Here is a 15,597-nt window from a genome sequence, read left to right on the forward strand (position 1 = left end):
GAGTTTTCCTGCATCAGTACTTCACTTTATTATTAGATAATGCGTGCTGCACTTCAATGTCTTGTGGAACAGTTTATTTCAAAGCCATGCATTCCATTAGTATGTTATGGTCTCAGTTTAATTTGAATGTCATATGGACAATGTTAATAGGTATTATATGCTTGGGTTAATAGGCATTCACTCTAGGTCCATTTGCATATGCATGTTGGACAAGAGACTAATGTCTGTTTTGGTTATATAGATCAGATGAGATAATAAATCTATGAATAGTAATGAAATAGTTTGAGTTAAAATGTTTTATAGGGTTTTGGGAAAAAATTTGAATATTATAAAGTTAAAAGAGGATTAGATTATAATTTTTTATTATTATTTTTGTTTTGAGATTTGAAAAAGTTGAATTGTTTTTGTGTTATATTTGGAAGTTTAGAAAAGTTTTAATGATTTAATGAAGAAGTTGAAAATTTGAAATTGAAAAATATTTGTATTTGTGGTATTTGGATGTTGAGATGAGATGGTTTAAAATGTTTGGTTGAAATGATTGTGAAACAAAACCAAGCCAAATCCATTTGCATTCCTTACATATTCATGTAAATTAGCTGCATTTTTGATTATTTAGCATTCATTCTGCCTCATTATGTTGTGTGGTGATCATGCATTTTGCAAACGCCTCTGGCTCCTAATGCTTCTCGCATTCATGACGTTAAGGCTCAAAAACTCTATGATAATCATTTATGTGGTCGTTGTCTTCTTATTGAGAGAAATGTTATATTGGGTGATTTAGGACAACTCTTGTGCCCAACATTGTTCGAGAACATCATTCGGATATTTAGTTCCTAACCTCCCTGCTCTCTCTGGACTTTTGGTTGAGAAATTATTTGCTAATACTCTTGATCTTCAAGATAAGCATTCCTTTTCTTGTATACCTTAGCAGTGTTACCTTCATATTCACTCATGATCTTGTCTCTGTTAGAGGGCTTAGGATTGCGTAGTCTGATTATCTATAAACTGATCCATTGAACCCTTCGAGATCTATCATGCATGGCTACTCCTTTTTGCACATCCACTTTCATGAGCGGCATTCTTACTGTCTGCAATTATGTGTGCCAACCACTACCCAAAGTCATTTTTGTCAGGTTGTCTAAGATGTGTTTATTAAGCCAATTGCATGCACTTGGCCTCATTTCTCAGTCTTTATCACCCAAATTACTCTATCCAATTAGGCCCCACTTCCACATTATGTTACCCCAGTTTGTTATACCTTTATGACATAATACACTACAGTTGTCACTCACATTTTAGGAGACCAAAACCTCTAAGATCCATCGAGAATGATGAGGAGATTGATGTTCCTTTGCCTACTTCAACTACAGGGCCTACACCTCTAACTTGCCCTTACAGCCGCTTGAGACATTTGTTCATACTGATCACTGCTATATCATAACCAGTGGTTACGGCCATCTAAAATCGTCACTGTAGATGTGCTAGTAGCTTTGCAAAAATCGCCAATATTTGCTTCTGTAGAAGCTTTGGGAATGGTTTGTTCCAAACTGTATTCATGATTAGGCCTGTTGACCCCAATTTTCTGTACATAAACTTAAAAAAGAATAACATTGAAGGAAGAAACTAAAAAATAGGTCGAAAGCAACATTAAAAACATAAACTAAAAACCTTTCAAATAAAATTCTCAAAGTTAGCCCTTAACATGGACAGGATTGGAAAAGAAGAAATAGAAAAATGATACATATACGACAAAGAAAGATATTGGCAATTATTTTTGGAAGTGCACGATGTAGATTACAACCGTACCATTTAACAGAACTTAACATAATCATGCAAGAAGAGAAAATGGGACCCCACTAAAAAAAATTAATCAAGCTAATACTTCATCACCCTGAAGTTCCTTTCACCATAAAAAATGCACCCACAGCAATTCCAATGGATAGCAATATCCCATTCCTATGAAGGCACATTGCACTAGATGCATCCACTTTGGCAGCAACAGCAACACTCCCAGATGGACTGTCTGCAGCATCTAGCTTAAAGAGTTTGAGGGTTGCTGCTACTTTAGGCTTGGGAGAAAAAATGTCAAGAGGAAGAAGAACTTTGTCCACTTGATATATAGCAAGCTGGTCGGTTATCTAAATATATTGTACCAACCAATGTGGTATTCACAAGGCCAGTTGAAATGTTCACTTGATTGCTAGCAGTGGTCACGTTTAGCGGGAATTCACCACCGCTAGTATCTCCAGCCTCTGTCGACACTAGATTGTTCAAGGTCTGAAAGTTTGACAAAGCAACCATGGTGTTCAAGATGTGGAATTGTATTAATTCTGTCTTTTGTAGGTCAAATCGAGAGTTTATAGTGCCTACTTTGAGGTTTGAAAATGCACTATCTACTGGAGCAAAGATGGTAAACCCAATATTTGAATTGTTGAGCTGCCCGAATAGTTGTCCTGCCACTCCAATGCTCTTTAAGAGGCGAATAAATACCGAGTAGCCATGGGCTTTCGTTAGGATTTTGATGATGTCAGTAGAACCTTTTTGTTTGGGTACTTGGGCAGAATGGACTGGGGCATTTGCAAGCTGGGTCGGGGGTGTGGCGGTCGGGGTTGGTCATTTAGCAGGTGCAGTTGGGGGAGTGGTTGATTGAGCTGGAGCAACGACGGGCGGTGATGGAGCCACAATTGGTCAAGCTAAAGTTGTAACGCTATGGAAGAGAAAAACAAGTACAATTGAAAGGATGAAGAGAGCCTACCTGGTCATCTTTGTAGTTCTTGATATATGGATGGTCATGTTTAGCTTGGGCGCGATTTGCAAATGTAGGAGTGGTGCTTGAGGGGCTTGATGATTGTGGGAGGGAAGATATGGCTTTTATTGAGTCCGAGAGAGAGAGAATTTAGGTAAAATGTAGTAACTCTAGTTGCAAATCCATAGTTTGTTTGCAGCTTATCTATCTTGGAGATCAAGTTGCAGAATCTATGGATAGATAGTGTGACAGATATTGTTGTTTCAGCAACTAGTTTGCTTGGGAAGGCAAGGAAAAAGAGAGGGGATCTCAAATGTTTTTGCGGGTAAATGAGAGATGAGATGCATATCATTGCTTTTGCTTTCGCAAATAATTACTCTTCAGCTGTTAAAGCTTACTAGAAAAGCTTAGACGAAAAGAGACTTCTGAATCTAACTTCTTATCCCATACGTTGTTGGTATAGTTCATCAAATTTGATTGGATTAATATAGTTTGTCATTAATCCTTGAGCTAGTCATGAGCTTATGGAATCTCCGCTCTTAATGGGGCTAAGGCCACGCCATACCTCAGTGCAACCCAATTGGAAGTGCAATTAAATAATCGTCAAAGTGATTATAAGAAAATTGCTTATTTCTTGTCAAAATAAGTTTATTTTCGTCATAAATAATTATTATCATCACAAATAATCTATCACAAATGCTCATTTTTTTTATAGTGTAGTTAGCAACAAACTTGACTCTAGTTTGCTTTAATTTCTTGCAACTGCACCACTACCATTTCTAGTTAAGGGAGGCATACACAGAGGTTGCAATATAAGTCACAACTACTGAGTTTGACACAAAGACAACACAAAATAAGTGAATTTGGATTTGATGTAAATGGGTTTTGATCAAATTAGATTGACCCGATAAAACATTATTAATAAACAAACCAACTGCGAGTCAACCCATGAAACTTACAATCAACCTATATAACACAACTAAATTCTATTTTCAACTTTGTTAAATTGTGAGTTTTATTTTTTTATTTTTTGTTTATGGGATGTAATATTAATATTAGTATTTGACTATTTAATATCTCAAACTATTAATATTTTTTGTTAAAATTTGTAATTTTATTTTATGTATTAATTTTCTTATATGTTATTGGTTTGGATACAGATAATAAAATATCTTATTATGAATCAAGTTGTAATTGTAAATGAATTATGTAGTTATCATTGTATTATATATGAAATTATATTAACTGGATTTAAAATAAATACACGGGTCAACTCAATCAATTTATATAAAATGAGCTAAGCAGGTCATATCGTGTCATCCGTTATTTAAATAGATTGTGTTAAGATTTTATGACATGATCCGTTTAATTAAACAAGCTATATTCGGGTTAACCCATATAAACTAATATTTATGACTTGACACAAGATGAACATGTCATGCGATTACAAATTGACACCCCTAGGCATACATGCACCTTGGGAGTATTAGCATAAAATATTTTTTTTAAGATTAATATTATATACAGTCACTTTTGTGTACTCTCTACATACTTTACTGATGTGATTAGTTGTAATAATTTTTTTAATACACAATCAATCATATTAGTAGAATATAAAAAAAATACATAAAAATTACTGCACATAAAACAAAACCAAAAATAATACTATTGCTCCTTGTAGATCGCTTTTGTCTAATAAAGCATGTAATTGATTATTTCTTTTTCTTCACTTCATTTCAGGCAGTGGCATGGATTGGAAACCAACTTGATTAATTGGAATTAGTTTTAACTTTTTCCTGTGTGTATATATCTATATATGTGTATATATACATAAATATTTTCTTGTAAAATATATATATATAGATTTTGAGAAATAAATAATAGAGAAATAATTTAACTATAAATTATTTCTTAAAAACAAACATAACTTAATATAGTATATCAAATTATAAATTATTTTTATTATAAAATAAATTTTTATTATAAAATAAATCTAAGAATAGATTGCATGAATACGTACACGTCCTGACAGAGAAATGCAGGAGCGTAAATCATACAAATTAATTGTGAGAAGCTAGAAAATGAATAGGAGGCGACAAATGATTGGCAAAGAAAAACGTAACTACTGCAAAGCTCAAAAGGGAAAGATTACAATTATTTGAAAACACTCAATGAAAATTACGACCGCTCAAACCAACGCAGCAAAATTAATCACTCAAAAACATATACTGCATCATCATGTTTTCTTTGTTATTTATTTATTTTTTTTCTTTATCGCATAGATAATGCAGCAACAAAAACAGAAACTCCGACAGACACCATTACTGCTTGCTCTGTGAATCTCACTGCATCAGAGTTAACCACTGTAGAAGTAGTAGTAGCAGTAGTACTGCTCTCTGGGCTGCCTGCTGTCTTCTTCTTAGGTTTGGTTGGGGCCGGTGCTGGTGCTGGTACCGGAGGCTTTGCGACAAAAATATCCAAAGGAAGAAGAACTTTGTCCACTTGATAAACAGCAAGCTGATGATCAGAATATACTGTACCGCTCACTGAGGCATTGACAAGACCCGTCGAAATGTTTACTTGGTTTCCGACTGAGGTCACATTTAATGGATAATCACCAGGGTTGGTATCTCCTGCCTGTGTTCTCAATGGGTTGCTCACGGTTTGGAAGTTTTCCAAAGAATAATAAGTTGGTAAGGTGTGAAACTGTATGAGCCGGATCTTTTCTTCATCACTGAGAGAATTTAGAGTACCGGATTTAAGGCTTGAAAATGCAGCGTCTGTTGGAGCAAAAAGAGTAAAGCCATTCTTTGTATCGTTGAGCTGCCCTTTGATTTGGTCCGCCACTGCACTCCTCTTTAAGAGGCGGATTAGGATCGTGAACCCGCCAGCCTTTTGGAGAATTTTGGTGACATCGGGAGGGCCAGGTGGGGTAGGAGCATCAGCAGCCTTAGTTGGAGCATTGGCAGGCTGAGCTGGAGCCAACGCAGGCAAGGCTGGGGCCTGAGCTGGCTGGCCTAAAGTTGTGGTGCTGTAGCAGAGAAAAACAAGTGAGAAGTAGAAGAAGGCTTGATTTCTCATCTTTTTATGCATGGTGGTATGCTTTTCGGTTGGGAAATTTGCAGATGCAAGATTGAAACGTAAGTTGCTGGGAGTGATTGATGTGTGCTGAAGGGAGAAGAGCATGAGAGGCTTTTATAATGGCTGGGAGAGAGTGAATTTAGGTGAAAGATAACAATCTTTGTTGCAAAACCTCAATTAGATGTTAGCAGCTCATCTTTATATGATTGGTGGGAGAGTGATTGGATAGAATCAGAGATTTTGCCGTTTTAGCAACTAGTTTGCTTGGAAGGACAGCAAAAAACATATGGGATCTTAAAGGTGTCATATTTTAGTTAGTAAAGATGTAAAGGATTGCTTAGCCTTCGCCTAATAAACTGTGAAATTTTGCTTTTAAAAACTCATGATTTGCATGCTACAAGCTGCCTTTAGGGAGAGTGCACGCCTGGTCTTCTTCCCTACTCCCACTACACTTGTCTCTCAGGTACTGTACTTTATATTCTTTCCAGCACTAGTATGATTGCCTGGGAAACAAAGGAAGTATAAAGATTATTTTGAGTTTTCAGAAAATATTTTATTTTTGGGATTAATTTTCTGAAAAAAAGGTTTTTGAAACCGCTGCAATGTTCACCTCTATCTTCTTGTTCTCCATTTTCCTTTCAAAAGGCTACCGCCCTCTTGCATCTTTTACTAACTCACAAACTACTCCCTGTAGTACTGTACATCATTTTTCTTTAATTCTAATTCATTGCAAACGAACATTATTGTCCTTGTTCTACAAATAGTTTGTTAGCGTCCCTTTGCTTGCGTGTATAAACAAGTTTGAGTACGTCGACATCTATATCTTCTGAGACTAATCCCCAGAATACTACTCTATATACACAACACAGAACAGAGGAAATGATAAGAGGAGAGAATCATGGAGTTTTGAGTAGGTCAAGGAAATCATGTTCACTTACATAATTACATTCAGTGAGTTTTAGTTTACGTTGATATATGCTGCTCGGTATCGTTTTGTCACTGTGCACTTTAAGCGTTGCTGTCCCTCGTTAAGCATCTGGCATTGAATTTTTTGTGCAGTTTCACTGCTGCAATGTTTTCATCTAATCATTATTATTATTCTGATTTACTCAAAAGTTTTTCAACTGTAGGGACTTGATCGGGTCTCCCATTTGGGTTTTTAAATTTTTTTTTTATTGTGGTTTTTTTAAATTTCTTAACCGAAGTGGAGGTTTTCAAGTTTTTTTTACTAGTACGGACAACTCAAGACTAATTTCTAGGGTGCACAAATCCTCTAGATAAGAAATGTCTCCGTAGGTGCACTTCGGTTAATTAAAGAAAAAATTCTTCTGATCCACAATGACCCCATAAGTTTAAAGCAAAATTTTGAACCAGCTGCGTGTTAATTTGGATAATGAGATAAATGAGAATTTTGTGAGTTAAATTATTTGAGTTAAGATGGCTTATTAGATTTTGGGAAAGAAGTGAAAAAAAGTTGAATAAAAAAATTATAAGATTGAATAATTTTTTAATATTATTTTATTTTGAATTTTGAAAAAGTTGTATAGTTTTTTGTGTTTTGTTTGAAAGTTTGAAAAAGTTATAATGATTAAATGAAAATATTGAAAATTTAAAATTCAAAAGTAGTTTGTATTTAAGTTATGCTTCATAAAAAAATTATGAAAAATTTTAAAATGAAATGAGATGTTCTCAACTCATCTCCCTTCCTAAACGTAGCCTGAAAATATATCAGAATTATATGCATAGTAGTAAAATTATTTGAGTTAAAATATTTTATTGGATTTTGAAAAATGAAAGAGAAAATTTGAATAAAAATATTATAAAGTTAAAAGATTGTTTGAAAATAATTTTTTTAATATTATTTTTGTTTTGAAATTTAAAAAATTTGTATTGCATTTTATGTTATATTTGGAAGGAGAAAAGTTATATTGGGTTTTGTGTATGCATAATAATTAAGTAATGATTAGATGAAAAATTAAATATTTAAAACTGAAAAGTATTTTGTGTTTGAATAATGTTTTGAAATCAAATTATGAGAAATTTTAAAAATATCTGATAATGTTTTGAGTGTCCAAACGAGGAGGCCTTAGAGAGATAGTGACATGATGTTTTTTGTGGTAGTTTTTGTTTCCTTGGATTTCTAAAGAAGGATAATATGATATCCTAATCCAAACTTCACATGATATGATTGATGCTTGGGATAGTTCCCGGTCCTTAAATGCCTCGCCCATTAATTTAGACGCAAGAGAGATATGGTGACTTCAAACTAACAAAGCTTAGCTATGATTCCTATGAATGATTATTGACTATGTCAAATATTCCCATTCGAAATAAAATGTGCATTACTCTCAGTCGTTATTGTCAACATGCATTAATATTTGCTGTCAAAATGAAGGTTAATGTTTATTTTACTTGCAGATATTGTTCCCTAATTGAATTCAAAAGCACAAGATCAGGGTTGTCATATTTGAGATTCAATCCTTTAGCACCAACCCATCTAATATTTTGTCACCTATATAGGCTGATATGGCATGAATTTATTTTCCTTTTTCTTCTTATATTTTTATGAGTAATGCTACATACAGTCGTATAATGTTCAAGTGACGTGCAGTCGTTTTGAAAAATAGTAAGGTATATTATTAAAAACTTAATTTCTTTTTATGTGGGTCTCGTATTTATTCATTTTTTTCAAAATGATTATATAGTACTTACACACTCACGACTATAACTATTATTTCTCTATTTTGATATCATAATTGAGGTGTATGGGAAGACAACACCTAGCCTATTTTCATGACTCGTAGCTACTCATATCTGTTCAACTCGGATAGATTGCACTTCCACTTTAGACCTAAAAGCACGTGGTTAATTTTGTAGATTCATGGTCAAGAATAATAAATAATTTATTTATATCCCACACAATTGGATTATGATAGGTCATTACCCTTTTACCACTCCTTTACTATCTTAATGTATTAGAAATTTCTTATTTTTTTATTATTTTCTTTTAAATATTTTTTTTAACATCCTTGATCATTAAAAAAATAAAAAAATATATATACAACTTCACTAATAGTTACTTTCTTAACTATTAAATAAAAATAATTAAAAAAAATAATGATAATAGAGTAGTAATGCTATCATTATTCATTACGCGATCACATGGAACAACCTTTTTCTATTGAGCAGCTCTCCTTGGGCTTAATTTCTCGCCTTGCATATGGGCTGCAGCGCTGACATGGTCTTGTGTGCGATTCTTATCCAAGATTATTTAGGGCAGGTTTAGACGGTGAAATGAGAATTTTTTATTTTAGAAGAAAGTTGAATAAATTATTATTTTTTATTATTATTATTATTATCTTGATATTTGAAAAAATTGAATTGTTTATTATATTTTATGTAAAAAATTTGAGAAATTATAATGATAAAATGAGATAAAAATTTTATATTTTCATCCTAGCTGCCAAACATGCCCTCGTATATAATGCATTTAACTGGAATTGAAAAGGAAAAGTTGAATGCTCGAGCCCATTGACACAACTCTTTAAAAATTATACAAAATTCTTGATTACAAAGCAGCTTGAAGGGAAAAAATGATGAAGGAATAAAAGAAAACAATCAAAATAAAATTTAAACCTTAATTGGTTCTCATCACAAACTGGCATGATACACATGGGACAGGCGAATATGGCCATTATTTGAAAGCACTCGATCTTGATCCCGACCATTCAATCCAACTCAGTAAAGTCATACCGGACTAGAAACTTGGACCCCAAGAAAGAATACTCATCTGGTGCACTGATCATGAAGATGCTTTTGTCACAAAGACAGTGCTGCAATCATGGCAACTCCAATGGACATCAGCATACCGTGCCGGGTGAGGCTCAATGCATCAGATGCATCAACCGAGGCAGCACCAGCAGGACTAGAAGCCGTCTTCTTCTTAGTTTTAGCCTTGGGCTGGGCAGGAGCAGGGGCTGGTGCCGGAGGCTTAGGAGCAAAAATGTCCTGGGGAAGAAGCACCGAGTCTATTTGATAAACAGCTAGCTGATTATCTGTATATACTGTACCTCCCACTGTGGTGTTGACAAGCCCAGAAGAGATGTTCACTTGGTGACCTGAAGTGGTCACATTTAGAGGGTACAAGCCGGGGCCGGTATCTCCAGCCTGTGTCCGCACTGGATTACTCACAGTTTGGAAGTTTGTCAGAGAAAGAAAGTTGGGCAAGATATGGAATTGTATAAGCTGGACTTTTTGTTGGTCATTTAAACCATTAAGAGTGCCTGATTTGAGGCTCGAAAATGCGTTATCAGTTGGAGCAAAAAAGGTTATGCCATTGTTTGAATCGTTGAGCTGCTGGTTGATTTGGTCAGCCACTTTGGTGCTCTTCAAGAGGCGGATTAAGATCGTGAACTGGCCTGCCTTTTCAAGGATTTTGGTGACATTGGTAGGGCCGGGAGGTGCCGGCGCCAGTGCTGGCTGGGCTAAGGTTGTGGTGGAATGGAATAGCAAAACAAGAAGTGAGAGGGATAAGAAAGACTGATTGATCATCTTAAGTTTTTTTCTGGGTAAGGGGAAGAGCTGCCTTTTGCCAGAGAAATTTGATAGTGCAAGAGTGGTCCTTGCAGGAGTTACGAATGTTTGATATGTGTACGAAGGAGGAGAAGGGTTTTTATTAAGGCTGGGGGAGTGTGAGTTAGGTGAATGGGTACAATTTTAGTTGCAAAACCTTAGCTGTTAGATGCTCATTTAGGTTGAGAAATTGAGTGGATAGAGCAAGAGATTTGCTGTTTGAGCGACCAGTTTGCTTGAGAAGACAGGAAAAACAGAGGGGATCTAAAGTGGGTATGTGGGCAAATAAAGACATGCACGATTGCTTTGCTTTCACTTTTCAATTATTCTGAGCCTAAAAATGAATTTCCTTGCCACAACCTTAAGAAAGAAGTTTCTGTAGGTTTCACTTTGCAAAGGGGATATGATGAAGAGTGAAGAAAGATTATGCTTAATTTGTGAGTTGAGGTCCCATTTCCCAACGTTACCTCATGGATGTTAGCCTCTGACCTGTGCCTGCTCAATGTTTATTGCTCTCTGTGGGCACATGCACTGTAGCAGTTGACTTTTTATCCTTCTTTTATCTAAAGCTGCTGCACCTAATTCCTTTCAACTCAAGGAAATATTGCAGCATTTCTGTCCCCTCACCAATTCTGCTAGGTACGGTAGCCCTTGTGCAGCGCCTGCGGGGACTAACCTGACGTAGCCCAGCAACACGTTAGCTTTAATTTAAAAAAAAAAAAAAAAAAGAAAGAAAGAAAGAGAGAACAAGCAGCAGCGGAGCTTGTATATCCTTTCGAGAAAACACAGGGAAGAGAAGAAGAAAGAAGAAGAAGCAACAGCGGGAGAGATTCACAGGGATTCGAGGTTTGAAACTTTGAACACTGCCATTTATATCCACAGATTTTGTTTTTATCTATTTATTTATCTTTTTGGGATTATTTATCATGAGCTTGGACCAACAGAACAACTGCCATAGATGATAGAACTTTTGCTCTGTTGCCTAATTCATGACATTCCCTGTCTGTTGCAGAAGAATGCATAGAACTTCTGAATAGCCTGGCCTTATGTGATGGAAAGGGTCACACCTTGTGCAGGGGTCATTCATATTGTTAGAACATAATGGCGAGACTGATGTTTTTCTTGAGAACCTGTACAAAGATCTTTGGGAGCAGGCTTGTCTATTTTAAAAACTTAGTTATTTTTGTAAGTTTTAGTTTTATATGGTTTGGAATGCTCGTTGGTGAATCAAGTATTACTGAATTTGGCGATGCACATACTGTAGAAGGCTGTGTATTGAAATTTGGTAATCCCTATCTGATGCATATACTTATTATTGTTATCTTTGAGCATAGAAAGCGTAAGACTGTTACAGTTTATTGAAGGGAAATCTATGAGACATTGTGATTCTGAGATTTTGTTCATGATTTTGTGATCCTTAACAGGGATGCTGGAGGGTCCCCTTCCTTAAAATTTAAAAATTTTAGTTAAAAAACATCATTCTTAAAATTTTATTCTAAATTTTACTCATTTTTTAAAAATCACGTACATCTCATTCCCTATCATTTCGCGATTCTATTAAAATAATCTTTATATATTCTTTCTTGGACGGTGCTACATGCACCGTTGGTGACTCCCGCTGGGAGTCACCGTTAGGCAAAAAAAAAATTTGCATTTTTGATTTTTTTTTAAATTATTTTTTAATACTTTTAAACAATTTTAAAAAATATAAAAAAAATTATAATAATATTATAAAAAAATGACTTAATAATTAAGAAAAAAAATTAAAAAAAAAATAAAATAGGGCCAACGGTGGCCCCCAGCGGGAGCCACTAGCGGTGGCCCTATCATTTTCCTTTGACTTGTTACCTTCTAGCTAATATTTTAAACACAAAATCCTTTTTTTTGGGTAATAATAGTTTAGATCAATGTTTTGAATATCATACTGGATGTCGTATCGTTCAAGGCACTGGAACGAAATATTTTGGTACCGGTATTGTTTCGGGATAGTCGATATATAAATAAATTATATATATAAATATATATATAAATTATATTTCAAAATAATAGTCTATATATGAATAAATTACACATAAATACATATATATATAAATTATAAATAGTCTGGTCTGAATTAGGAGTCAAAAAATGAGATTACAGTTTGAAAAAATTAAAAAAAAAAGGTATAGGCCGAAATACCGGCCAATACAGGCCGGTACATAGGCCGGTACAGGCCGAAATATAGGTCGTACGGCCGGTACTGGCCAATATTTTAACTGGTACGAAACAGGTACCATATCTATACCAGACCAGTGGCCAATACGGTACGGTATTAAAAACAGTGGTTTAGATGCTCCAGTTTATGACTGTACGAAAATCAAGAAAGTCGATCATGACCGATGCGAATCGGCTATCAGACTATGGAACTGACAAAAAACCAATCGGTCGACAATAAAATTATATGAAAATCGATGTCGACAGTAGAACTTGATTCAAACCATCGAACCGGTCAATTATATATATATATATATATATATATTATACATATGTAAAACGATAATGTTTCACTTAAGTGAGTAAAACGGCATCGTTTTAGATCTGACGCTTAAAAAACAAATTATGTGAAACGGTGCCATTTGGCTTATAATAACCCTCATTCCCATCCCTTTTCTTCTTCTTTTCGATTTTGTTTCTCTTCTTCATTGCTTAAGCCTTTGACTCCCAACCTTGCTGCCCACCACATCACCGCTGCCCTCAGTTTTGATGTTGTTCGTTAAAGCCCCACACTACCACATGTCTCCTCTTCTCTCCTAAGTCACCTTTCCCAAATTTCTTTCATCTTTATGATATCTCCGTGACTCGAGGTCCACTTCTCTCATGATGTCATGCTGCACGCAAGTGGCTTTTGAGGTTATCATTTTACCGTCACTCAAGTTCCATTTCTGCATACCATAGTTTTTTTATTTAATGTATTCGATTTTGATGTGTTATTCATCTTTGATAATTATTTTTTCATATTATTTAATGTCTAAATTGTTTATGTGTGTATGTGATCGGTACAAAACTATAAGTGCACAATATCGTAGTTTTATTATAAAGTGATGGGAAAAGTATCGTTCTCAGGGATTGATAATTTATTTTTGACAAGTATCGAAATTATACTAATATCGATTTTATTTAGAAAAGTCACTACGGTTTTTTGTAATTGCAATTTGAATTAAAATCAATTTAAAGAAATATTTACAAGAAAAAGAAAACTGTTGTTCGAAAATCAAATTAATGAAAAAGAAAAAAAACTTCTAGGAAATCGATTCCACCTAATCCCTCACTATGATTTACTCATCTAACTAATTCAATTTAATTTTTTCTATTTGTTAGCAAATCTCCAACTCATCCAAAAGTCTCTTTCAATAGTCAATTAGAAATTATTCTTGTTCATCATTTTACACAAGAGTATGCAAATTAATAAATAAATAAAGCATTAAGATCAACGATTTTAATACTATGTAAGTTCATACAAGGCTTTCGATCTCTATATTTATCTATGCCGAAATTTTCAAGATCTATCATATAATTCCTTATTTTGATAGAAAATTATAAGATCAAAATAATCTAATTAATGGCCAGTCAATTAGAAACAATAAGCTCAGAATAAATCATGCAAGCATAGAAGATAATTACTTTAAATTAGTATAAACAAGCAAGCATAATTTGAAACTAGATTACATCGTTTTTCTAGAATAAAGAAAATTTAGTTCATACTAAAAATTAAAGTCAACATAAACGAAGTCATCATATTTTTTCTGAGAGGAATGGAAGAAAATGAATACTGAAAAAATACTCCTCGTAGTCCGTCGCATCGTCCACATTTTCTTCAATTTTTCCTCTCCTTGCGTCCTTCCAAGGATTGCTTTCTTTTTCTCCAATCCTTCATTAATTCCCCTATGCCCATCATATGGTGGTAGGTAAGGTTTCATGATTTATTTTTCTTTTTGAATTTCAAACATTGCCAAGTTGCTAAGGTCTCTTCAAACGAAAGGTAAATCAATTACGTCTATGCGTCCAAATCCAAGCAAATAAACAAATAACTCTACCAACGTCGCTTGCGTCACAAAAAAGGCCCATGTTTCATTCCTCTTAAAACTCAACAAGTGAAATCAACCCCTTCTACAGATCCGTTCATGCCGAGAGATAACAGCCTGAGTCTTTCTCTTTTATTCATCAGCTCGTATATTCAAATAAAATATCCATTTAAATAAGAGAGACTCTCTAGATGATAGACTTATAAAATTTGAATCTTTTTTTCTTTAAATTTGAAATGAATTTAAATGATGACAATGAAGTCTTAAATCAACCAAAAATTAATAAAATTAGACTAAAGTTTAAAGTTAAGAATGGATAAAATATAGGAAATCATGCAAGACATCAAACACCTCTAAACTTAAAACTTTGTTTGTCCACAAACAAAAATAAAATAAAATAAAAGACCACTATAGACAATATGAACTAGATCCCATAGAAAAGTATCAACACTCACCAAGCCATTATCTGAATTTTGATTTCATCACTAGTATTTTACTCTTTTAACATCAAAGATATCAAGAAAATCGATCAAAAATTTAGCAATTTGTCAAGCAAGAGTTAGGCGTTTACTTCAACCTAAAGCTAAGACCTTGAGTATGTGTGTGTGTGTGTGTGTGTGTGTGTGTGTGTGTGTGTGTGTGTGATATAGTCAATTTAACTCCAAATCACCTACAAACTCAAATAAAAGTAGAACAACTAAAATCAGAAGAAATCTCTCAAAAATTAACCCCATAAGTCCAACTTTCAGAAATCCTCTCCACTAATGTAGTCAACAACAAAATCAAATATTAAAAGGTCTTTAATCAGGTTTAATAACAAGCCACAAGGTGAGGTTTAAGAAATAAATGGATATAGAAAATTAAAGCAAATGGAAAAAATACTTGGTGGAAAGAACAATAAAAGAGATATTCATAGTATTCAAACCATAGCTCTTTCTTGACTATATGCTCATACTAATGACATTATTATTGCTGTAATTAATGAAGCAATACCATGTACACATTCAACAAAATTTGAAGTGATCCATATTCCACTTAGTGAGTTTTCTCTTCTTCTTCTTTTTTTCCATGATGGATAAATCACCTCTGAGCAAAAGACAAACCTAACAATTTTTTTTTTCAACCTCCCACCTTTTT

The 15,597-nt window shown here is 34.1% G+C and overlaps 2 protein-coding genes and 1 pseudogene across 2 annotated transcripts; all 3 read right to left on the reverse strand.

The window, feature by feature from the left end:
• Window positions 1-1,886: 1,886 nt before the first annotated feature.
• On the reverse strand, window positions 1,887-2,685 carry LOC122290970 (annotated as a pseudogene).
• Window positions 2,686-4,849: 2,164 nt separating this feature from the next.
• On the reverse strand, window positions 4,850-5,937 carry LOC122291390 (fasciclin-like arabinogalactan protein 12). The gene has a single exon (XM_043099082.1). The coding sequence runs from the start codon at window positions 5,930-5,932 to the stop codon at window positions 5,018-5,020; it is 915 nt and encodes a 304-aa protein (XP_042955016.1). The 5' UTR covers window positions 5,933-5,937; the 3' UTR covers window positions 4,850-5,017.
• A 3,421-nt stretch (window positions 5,938-9,358) lies between these two features.
• LOC122290718 (fasciclin-like arabinogalactan protein 12) lies at window positions 9,359-10,484 on the reverse strand. The gene has a single exon (XM_043098328.1). The coding sequence runs from the start codon at window positions 10,376-10,378 to the stop codon at window positions 9,647-9,649; it is 732 nt and encodes a 243-aa protein (XP_042954262.1). The 5' UTR covers window positions 10,379-10,484; the 3' UTR covers window positions 9,359-9,646.
• Between the last annotated feature and the right edge of the window lie 5,113 nt (window positions 10,485-15,597).

Source organism: Carya illinoinensis, chromosome 13, assembly GCF_018687715.1.
Source record: "Carya illinoinensis cultivar Pawnee chromosome 13, C.illinoinensisPawnee_v1, whole genome shotgun sequence".
In the NCBI taxonomy this organism is placed as follows: Eukaryota; Viridiplantae; Streptophyta; class Magnoliopsida; order Fagales; family Juglandaceae; genus Carya; species Carya illinoinensis.